This window comes from Pelecanus crispus, chromosome 1 (assembly GCF_030463565.1).
Source record: "Pelecanus crispus isolate bPelCri1 chromosome 1, bPelCri1.pri, whole genome shotgun sequence".
Classification (NCBI taxonomy): Eukaryota; Metazoa; Chordata; class Aves; order Pelecaniformes; family Pelecanidae; genus Pelecanus; species Pelecanus crispus.
In genome coordinates this window covers 159,528,210-159,538,929 of record NC_134643.1, presented here as the reverse complement: position 1 = coordinate 159,538,929, position 10,720 = coordinate 159,528,210, and the positions used below count along the sequence as shown (strand labels likewise).

General features: G+C 43.0%; 1 protein-coding gene across 3 annotated transcripts in view; it reads right to left on the bottom strand.

Moving 5' to 3' along the window:
- Nucleotides 1–5,880: 5,880 nt before the first annotated feature.
- Nucleotides 5,881–10,720, bottom strand: part of TUBGCP3 (tubulin gamma complex component 3) — a 56,009-nt gene continuing 51,169 nt past the window's right edge. For 2 of the 3 annotated variants that reach the window (XM_075708262.1, XM_075708273.1), the window contains 5 exons: nucleotides 9,851–9,939; nucleotides 9,585–9,716; nucleotides 9,062–9,202; nucleotides 8,376–8,492; nucleotides 5,881–6,090 (listed from right to left, as the gene is read on the bottom strand). In XM_075708262.1, the coding sequence (XP_075564377.1) occupies nucleotides 5,932–6,090; nucleotides 8,376–8,492; nucleotides 9,062–9,202; nucleotides 9,585–9,716; nucleotides 9,851–9,939 (638 nt within the window). In that variant the 3' untranslated portion in view covers nucleotides 5,881–5,931. The remainder of the gene's footprint in view (nucleotides 6,091–8,375; nucleotides 8,493–9,061; nucleotides 9,203–9,584; nucleotides 9,717–9,850; nucleotides 9,940–10,720) is intronic. The other variant, XM_075708284.1, reaches the window with a different exon arrangement.

The following is a 10,720-nucleotide window of genomic DNA, read 5'->3' as shown; positions in this document are numbered from 1 at the left end:
TATCTGTCCCTCCTCTACTTACGAATGTTTGCGCATCTCTTGCAGCTCTCCCAACTCTTTTTTCCTCTCTCCAATTAGTAGAATATTCTTAGAGGTTAAAGTGATATTTTAGGTTTCAAGTAGCCAAAAGATGATTTTCAAAATGCATTAGGCACTTCTGAGAAGTCTCTGAGGACCTTTATGTGTGTGTGAAACATGGTCTGTCAGCTCTGAGGCTGCTCATTCGGGTGAAAATTGAAATGAGTACAAATGTGTACACCCACAGCTGGTTTCTAAGTTCAACATTAGGAAACATGCATGAAATGTCAGAGACGACTTCAATCCTTAAGACTAGAAGGTTTTAAATAAGCTTCAATTTTCTGTCCGGATATCTCCCTTTTTCTCAATCATTCATTACCTTTCAACTCTTAGCCTGTGTTTAAAAATTTACATGTGCACTTAAAGAGTGTCCTTAATACTGAAAATCATTATTAGATGTGGCATACTGGAAGTTACAGTTTTCACACTGACCAAAGGTAATTGGCCATTCTTGATAGAAGTGCTATTTTGAAGGGTTAAAAAAAGTTCTTACATATGTGACAGAATCCTCCCACAACTAATTTCAACAGAATAAATCATGTAGATTTAGGGGTTTTTGTAAAGAAAAGTATCCTCCTATGTAGAGTTGAAGGACCTTGGCATTTGTTCACTGCAGCTGGGATAGGAGGAGAAAATCCACAGGGCCTTGAGTGAAAAACAGAATCACTAAAGTAAAACCAGATTATGATTATATTCTGTCCTTGATCTCCTACCCTAAATCTATAACTAATTCACTGAAAAATACATTCTATCCTGGGCTTCTGCATTTCCTAGTGGATGTTTCTAAGATACTAAATTGCATTGTACTGTACCCTGAGGCACACAAGCTGCTGTAACTTACAGAGGGAGATTAAACTTTCAGGGCCTTTTCTTCTTCAGAGTTCATACTGGTTAAGATATAATTTCTGTATCAGTTACCAGGACAAATATCCCTTGTAGGTTAAAAGATTAATACATAAATACTTAGCAGTTCTTTTCCTTTAAATGCATTTATGATACCAGTAGCACCGCATGGATAGCTCTTCACCCCAGAAGACTTTGGCATCTTACAACATCTGGAGGTGGGTGACAGTTTTACTCTCAGTTTATGCATTTCTGCTTTTTACTGCAGTTTTTCAGAAATTTCTTTAGACCTTGGCAACTCTGAAAAGGAGGAGGCCGAGCATGCAAAGTCAGTTAGCGACGGCCCCGGGATAGGATGCAAAGAGCAGGAGCAGCTGGGCAGGTTTCAACCCAGAGACATGACTGCTCGGGCCCTCAGATATTTTTATATTTTCAGACACTGTAGCTCCAACAGAAGAACATTGGAATTACCAGCCAGAAGCCTGCATTACATACCTTACAAAATGAAGAACAGCCTTGAAAGAGTAAATGTGTTGTTAAGAATGATAATCTTGAACGCTGATTGTAGTAGATAAGCAGTTCAGTGTTAAAAAATAAAGTAAAAAGGTCAAACGCCTATGTTTCTCTTTAGAGGTGTACCTGAACAATGTTGCTGCCACCCACTGAAAGGTAAGGCGCTTGTGCAGTTGCAGCAGAAGCAAGTTGTCAACTCTTACACTAAGTACACATATTTATGTACAATTCAATATTGGTCTCCAGGCACAAATGAAATGTAAGATCATTTCTCTCTTGTTTTTGTTAGGAATTGCTGGAAGAGGCGAGGCTGCCACAGCTCCATGGCCCCCAGGTCCAACCAGTAGCAAGGCTCAGGGTGCATCCCCCATAGGCACACGCACACACCACATACGTACATGTATGCAGCTGGCCACACAGGTCCAGACAGACAGACAGACACACAGAGCACTCACACAAACACAGGCAGTATCAACAGCCTCATCCTGCTCCCCTCTGGCTGAGTAGGATGGAGGACCATTAGGGGGAGATATAGATATATATCTGTATCTCCCACTAATACATATTATATAGATGTATTACTTTTAAGTACAATTTTGTTCTGCACCAGGAGGTCAGTGAGAGAGAGAGAGAGAGAGAGGGTGCAGGGTTCTTTCTGGATCTCAATAAGAAAGGCCTGACAACAAATGGCTTAACAAAATAGCTGTTTTAATACAACAGAATAAAACCAGGAATATAAATAGGATAAAAAGAACACAGGTAGAGAGTAGAACTTATACCCCTTCAGATCCTGGGCATCCTGCCTTTGTGCAGCACTGGACAGAACCTGGACGGATTTTCCCGTGGTGCACTGCACAGATCCCATCCATGGAGGGTTTCCATCTTCCCGTGTCCTGGGGCGCAGGCTGGGCTGGCATGGGGCACTCCATCGGGTTCCCATACAGCCACTGCTCATGCTGACCTTCAGGCTGCTCGAGTGCCAGGTACGAGGCCCAGTAGAGCAGACGCGTCTGTTCAACATCACTAACTCCTTGAATACACCACCTTCCGCAGGGCTCGTAGTACAGATGCAGATCTCTCCGGCAGCTGAGCTTAGACGGAGTCCAGCCAGCAGCTGACCCCTGGACCCTCTCACCTCCAGATACATACATCCTCTCACTGCAGCATCTGCAGTTGCTGGCACCGCAGGCACAACTCCCACCCGCGCTCCCACTCCAGTTGCTGCACTCAGACCCCCATCACACACCCCCAGGAAACGAGAAAGGGATTTAGTAAGGAGACAGGACAGGCCACACTGATCAGGTGAAGGGCAAGGCTAGAAAAACGTACTGACCAGCACCCTATTTACACACAACCGGCCCTCTTTATCTGCTTATCCTATTTTCCCACACTTTCTCCTTCCAAAATCACCTTTGGGTCACCTGGTTAAAGTGCTGCTGAAGAAGAGAAAAAGGTGAGTTGGTTTTCCCAGCATTGTTGGCTGGATGGCTGCTCCGCACAGTGAAGCATTTCCAGGAGCATCCTGGAGCGCAGTTAGCTGTGGGCAGCTCTGTAAGCATTTCCGTTGTGAGCACTTTATAAAAGTCAATCTCCTCAATCATATCGATGAAGATTCTTCAACAAAAGCCATGCTTTGTGTTGCAGAGAAGCAGCAGCACCATGTAATGCTGACAGTGCCCCAAAGAGGGAAGAGCCAGCTGCAGGTGAAGGCAAAGCAAAAAAATCAACAAAAGGAGAAAAAATGGCTGAAATTGCCGTAAAAATTGAAGTTGACATTACTAGCTCCCATCCACCTCCAGGGGATCTTCCAACAGAGCTGGTCCAGTTACTCCATGCCAGGGATTCAGAACCAGCCTGCCAGTCAGAGGGAGTCCGAGAGTGGTGGTGGCTCTTCCCCAGGTACAGGCACAGGCAGAACGATTTCCGAGAAATAGAATGGATGCCATTGCCTGAGAAACTGATGTCAGAACAGTTCCCATCCACTTCCAGGGGCATTTTCCTGCAGAGCTGGACAGGTTATTCTATGCTTCACCTTTTAAATATTTATCAATGCATCGTCTCAATTTTCTGCTCTGGTTTGAAGTGTTGGCACTCTCATATAATTTATTATGACAATGCTGTTAATACAGTTATTTCCAAGCCCAAAGGAAGATTTGAAGTATTTATTGCTCAACTTTTGATCCACTCTCTTGATAAGAATCTGGCCCTAACAGGATAGGGCCAACAGACGATCACGAAGATTCATCTTTTTGCCCGTATATTTTTTTCATTGCTCCATCTTACTTGAAAAGGGGTCACTGGCTTCCTCAACCCATGCTTGTTACACCACAACTGCTCAGTTTTAAAATTGTAGGATCAGAAGCTACAGAAAATATGTAGATTGAAATAAACATGACAGCTTCTGGGTTAGGGGATGAAAGACTGTTCTCCACCCACACAGGAGCACTGAGGACAATGGCAGGTCCCCACTGGCCCAGGTATTCTGTGCCTTGTGCTCAAAACGTCCCCCTCAGCTGGGCAGTCAGAGCAGCTCCTGCAGCAGGAAGGACTCTTCCTAGATCGATGGATATCTGCGGAATCACCCCAGAATGATCATTTCCAGCACAGCCACTACTGCGAGTTCTTCCCTGCGTATTGCTGGATTCATTTTAGCACCGAAGGGAACTAAACCTTTGTCTGGAATTTGTCCTCTAGTTCTGACATTGATGCTGCCTCTCTGGCATGTGGATTGCCCAATGACACGTGGGATCATGCAACATGTCTCTCAAGGCAATGGCCAAAAGAGTGCCCATGCAGCTAATTTTTTTCCCACGTTTTGGCCAGAACACAATTACATAAGCTTTGTAGTTCTTTCAGACTTTATAAGAACAATACTCTCCCACCACACCCACAAAACCAGAGTACTCCTGCCTGTCAAGTGATTTGCGACCTTATGATGCCAAGCTCGGCATCCTTCAGCTTTCCTTTGGCACACACAATAACACTGGCTTCAGGGTCCATGATTTCTTTCAGCTGAAATGCTGCCTGCAAGTACTCCCATGAGGGCAGCTGCACTGGCAAGTCCTTTAAGGGCACAGGGTCAGAAGCCTTACATGTTTTATTTAACAAAAGCAAGGACTCCAAGGCCTGCACAGTAAAGGGAATCCTGGTGTCCAGAGGGCAAACCTGCTAGTCCAGGGCTGCAAGTCACTGCATCATTCCCATGAGAGCTCACCTCCCTCATGACTCACAGCAGCCTCGCCTGCATGGCCTGGCAGGTGCCTCTGCTTCCCAGGGATTCAGGTGGAATAAGGGCAAAAGGCAAAAAAAGGCCACAGTCCTGGCTGATCTGAGGGTAATTGTTAATTAATTAATTGCACACAACTCTAAGTATAGATAAGACTAGTACCAAAATCCTGTAATGGGTAGGGATCTGTAAGTCAATACACTCCTAACTGGAAGCTTCTCCTTTCTTACCCTGTGGAAAAATCATAATCTTTCAACTACAAAAAGCAAACCACTTGTTTGAAAGATAATTGTGTGTTTATTTTTCTAAGCTTGCACTTGTGGAACATAATAAATGACCTGATATAATGACAACTTTGCAAAAGAAGAATCCCCCCTCTCCCTAACATCTGGACAGCAATATATAAATATTTACAATGAAAAAACAGGGAAGGGAAGGGAAGAGAATGAAGTCAACATTAGCCAAGTCAGTTTGTTTCTACACATCCAAATTCAACATCAATTATTTCATTCAATTCAGTCTTAACCAAAAGTTTCGTTTCACAGTACTGAGGCTTTAACTTCATTTTTTAGATCTTACTGGCAATAGATACACTCCTGCTCTGCTTCTATAGTTTTCTCCTGTACAATAGCCATAGAATTTCCATACTAAATTTTTCTTTTTCAGTTTGTTAACTTTGAAAACAACAAAAAAATTAAATATAAGTTTATGTCTCCTGATACAAAGTTTCTCACACAGTCAAACACATCACAACACTGAAAATCAGCATAATGAAATGCTGTATAGCTTCTTAACAAGGACATTAGATCTGGGTCCTAATTTGTTGGCTTTAACAAAAGCTCTCTTCAAATAGAACAAGTATATATAGAAAAAATAACCTTCTTATTTTCTTGTTAAAAAAGGAAAGGGTGCTTTCTATAAACAAAAGATGCAATTTCCTTGACACAGATATAAGTTACAGTGGAGAGAGCTCAGAAAGCTTCAAATTAAACTGGCATTTGTTTAAAAGGATGATTTAAGAAGGTGATTGGAAGAGGTTCAATCAGCCCATTTAGTCTGGTAATTCTAGAAACGTCAGTGTAAAAAAAACCTACTTTTTTTGCTTTCTGCTATACAGTGTCACACAACCACATGACTGACAATGTGTTGCCTGCAGAAATGGTAGACACCGATCACGCACGATTTGGTTGCATTATGTCAACACTGATTGCCTTGTCCAACAAGAGGTTCAACATCCTTCGGATACCGAGGTGCAGTCCTTAGCAGTTGTTTCACATATGTGAGCTTCGTCTGCTTCTAGTGCCCAACGATACACGAAGCCTTGGCTCTCTTGCTTTATAATGTTCATTGAAGTCCAATCTAAAGCTAAGAAACCGAAGGCTTTCGTCAGAACTGGTTGTCAGCAGGACCAAGAACTGCTGGACGATTCCCTGAAGGAGAAAGAAAAACCCAAGAGACAGCTAAGATGACATCAGTAGTATGTTTTGCACAGGGATGCAGGTGGTCCCCAGGCCTGGCAAGGAGGCAGAGGAAATCTGGGAAAGGGCAAGCACAAGCATTTATAACCAACCATTAGCAAATGAGTTATGCTGGATTCGTTCTTTCTGCAGAAACCCAGAGCTTCATTTTATCTTCAAACATCTGCTGTGCACTTCAGTCTCCAGGGCAAACAGCTCAGTCTTTTAAACCACTTCCCCCACTTGCCCTGCTGGCACTCTCCATCTGTCCAAAGGCTCCCAGGCTGCAAGGGGAGCTGCGCTGGTGCCATTTCCCTGGCCCTCCCAGAGCAGCTTCACCGTACCCAGGAGACCAATTCAGGAATCCAACCCATGCCAACAGGAGACCTCACCTTGTTTCTGTGTTACACGTACAATGCAGGCCAGGAGAGCATTAGACCACTGCTTGCTTCAAAAATATGCATTTGATGCAGGCCATACAGCAGCAAGTGGCATGCCAGAACAGTAGAGCATCTGCCAAGTAGGGCAGTCACTGCTACAGACCCAGTAGCTAGACTCTAAGCATTTGGAGCAGTTTTTACGTGGGAATTGCACTCGGCATGTGGGAGGCACGCTCCTGGAGCCCACCTTCCCATTCAGTTCTAGCCAAGGGACTGCAGGAGCTGCACAGCACACAGGAAAACAGATGACTTTGGGAGGATGGGAAGACTCACTTCAAGAGCTCATTCCTGATCTCCTCTAAATACTACTGTGTCCATAACTGGAGCATTCTATTACTTCCAAAGATGACCAAGACTGGCCAGGGAACTCCTGCATGGAAAATCCATAGTAGGGCTTGGCAGGAATACAGTCCAAGCAGGCAAAAGCTACATTGCCAACTTGGAGCAATCCTGCAGAGCACACAAACTACAATCTATTCATAGCCCACTCTTCTGAAAGAATTTGGCTCCATTTTCTCTGTGAGGGAGAACTGCAATATTTGGACTCAGGAGCAAATTCCTCCCAGATTTGAAGTCCTTGCATCAGAGCTCAGGATCTCTACATCCTTCAACAAAAGTCACCAATATTTTATAACCTGGGTGCCCTATTCTGTTTTCATTCAAACTTCCATGTGAACTGAAGTCTTTTGACAATGTAGCACTTCATCCAGGGTAGCCATAGCTTGGCAACGCTATAGGCAATACAGAAATGGATCTGGTGCAAACCACCAGAGAGAAGGACTGGGAAGTGCTCTGCACATGCTGTACAGGTGCTAGGTCACAACTATAACTGCTATAAAGAACCAATTGTACTCTTACAAGGTAAAATGAATGTAGGGGTAACAACCCAGCAAAACCATTTCAACCTTGTTCATTTACCTAGGAAAACAATGCATGCTTACATGTCTAATATTTGTCCAAATGCGTGTTTGTGGATATTAAAATAGGAAAGAAAGATACAAGAAATATCAACAGCAAGATAGAAGAAAGCAGGCCCTACAGCTTTAAGTCAAACTCAGTATCAACATCATTAAAAAATCCTAACTTGAAGCATGCCAAAGGTGATAAATAAGAGAAGTTAAAAGGTACACTACACGACATCAAGAGTATCTCACATGTCAAAGTCAAGAGATGAACTAAGGTAGGGTTTTGGTTTTCAGTTGACTTGGGGTCTAATCCTGAAAGGCTGCTGTGGTACATAGCACTGTGTCCCTCCTTTTCATCGCTTTCTGGAATGCTTTCCCTGAAATCTAACAGCTGATTTTCCTGGGGCATGGAAGCTTTAGAATCAGATCTAACAAATTAAGACAAAGACAGAATAATTCCCATCAAAGACGACAGCCTGTGCGTGTTCCCCCAAACAGCTTGCCCACTGCACTTAAAATCAAGTGTTAGGCCCTTAATAAGGACCCTTTCTGCAGTCTTTAATAGCAACGGCTTGCAAAGATGGTGAGAAGAAATGGAATGCAGAAGAAATTCTATTTTTCTTTCTTTTCAGATTACACCACAAGATAGGTAATACTTCCACTACTGGAGGAAGGAGGAGACTTACATGAAGAGACTATTCCTCTTTGCCAGGGGAACATATACAATCACAAAACCTGCTGTCTACTGAGGAACAGTGAATACAGGCTTCTAAGTAGAGAGGCAAAAAATGAAGACCTAGATCCACAAACTGCACGCACAAATACATAATGTACACCTACTCCATATACGAAATTGATTTCTACACATCAAAGCTCAGCAACCATATTGAAAAAAAAATAATCTATGGCGCACCTGGTAAAAGTGAGTGAGTATTCGCAGCTGCGAGCACATTTTGGGTATTGAGTCTTGAAATTCTTTCATCCTCTTGTTCTCTTCTTCATCTTCTGATGCAGTTACACCCCACTTGCCCTACACAGAGACCAAATGAGTTAAGAGGTCAAGCGTCACATGATGAAAGTGGCTAACTGGGCCACATTCTGCCCAGTTAAACCACCATGTTTATACACACCAACCACTGCCATAGAAAGCGAAACATGGAATATTGAACCTATTAGTCCCTTGGTGGTTGTACAGCACATGAAAGAAATCTGAGTTTAGCAAAGCAGGCTAGTCTCACACCAGCACTGCATGTCCTAGAGACTAACAGTAGGGAGGCAGGCATGGAGCTATGGCATTTTTTGCAAAAGGGTTCAAAATATTAAAGCCTCTTCCATTTCCTTCACGTAAAGCAGACCTGAATTTCTCATCCTCCAAAGCCCACTGCAGAATCTATTCACCTAGAGGTTTTGGGCAAGACAGAAATGAAAAACACTGTTCCGCAGTTTTGTTTGAATTCACTAGCTACTGCTGATGACCTTTACATTTGTCCCAACTACACTTTTCATTTTTACTGTACCTCTACATGACATCTAAAATCCTCTGTATATCAAAAGACTGCCTGAATTAATTTTCATGTTCTAGCAATATCCTTACTGTACCTCAAGCTCACGCTGTTTTTTCCTCTCTTCAAATTGCAGTCTCAGCTGCAGCTCCTCCAAAGCAGCTCTGTACATTGCATCTTGGGCATTCTGGAGCTCAATGATCTGATCAAAAACAGCTCGAAGCTGGTTGAGAAGTACCTGTGAGACAGTTAAGCAACAAAACAATTGGAGAATTGTACAGCAAAAGAATTTTAAAGTTACTACCACTCTTCAGAACGTGAGTAAATTAAATCTTTTTACACACGGCTGGAGAGACTGTTTTGCAAAGCCCTAAGTCAGTTGTTGCATGATCACACAGCTTCTTAGGACCAAAAGCAACTGGCCCACACTGTAACAAGTTTTACAATCAGCATCTGTCACTGTGTGTGGGGAGTATGAACAGAACCTACCATAATAAGGTCTTATATCAGAGGAAGAAAAATGACTTTTCCCCTTGCTCCTACAATATAAGAGCAGATGGTTCCTAACACATAAGCCAAGATGACAAAGCTACAATTTAATGCAAAAAGAGAAGACTTACCCTGGAATCGCTATCCAGCAAGCACCGAGCTATGATTGTGTCTAGAAAAACCTCATGAGCTGCGATGATGTGATCCAAGTCCTGTGCTTGTTGGACCTTGTTCCAGAGTTCATCCCACGAACATTCAAGCACCTGGAGCAATGATTCAGGATTGGGCTGTTTTGATTTGCTAGATGACAAGCTCTTTGAAATTTAAGACACACAACACACACAAAATATTAAAAGTACTTCATTTTTAAGCAACTAATTGTGTGGATAGAGTATACCTCAAATGTAATGTAATACTGCATTTGATGAATGAAATGGACCATTTCTGATGCCAGAACGTGACACTGATGCAGCACCCCAGAAAGCTCTGTAAAAAATCCAAAGAGATGGCATGTTAAAGACTGCAAGGACAGGCACAGCCATCAAACCAGCTTGGTAAACTTTTTCTACCAAACTGAACACTTCATAAACCAGCCACTAGTCTTGGATGGTAGCAGCAATACTGGCTGGCAACAGATGAGCAAAGAACATTGCACAATTAACTCCTAGAAGAAGTGAGCCAAAGATGACACCAACTATGTGCTCAGACAGTGCTGGAAACTTGCTGAGCGTCCCAAGTGAAAAAGACCCTCTCAGTCCCAAGACCAAAATACAGTAAACATCCCATGCGTTCTTTGTTTGAAAACCTGAGGCCACAGATTTACAGTTGCTTCTGGGGCCTCTCATCTCTTACCATTAGCCTTCAAACCACAGACAGCATACTTTGCATTACTTAGTTACACTGAGACCAAAAGAGAGGGTGGTTGTGACAGGGGTAGGGAATGTGTGGCTCATGTGGTCCAGGCTCAATTCCCTGATCCACTACAGAGACCCACAGGCAAGTCACTAATGGCCTCAGCCGCTCGCCTGTAAGAGAATTTATCTCTGTTGTGCAAGGGTATTATCAATATTACCATCAACTGCAAAAATTCTCTGGAATGAAGATACTCAGCCTTGTGGATTCAGGCAGATACCCAGACAGAGGAAGTAATTTCTAAAAAGCTGCCAATTTGCCACTGCAGACAAGCTATGAAACTACTACAAAAGGAATTCTACATTTTTGTACCTTGGGATGCTACAGAACCTTCCAATGATTTGAAAGATATTAC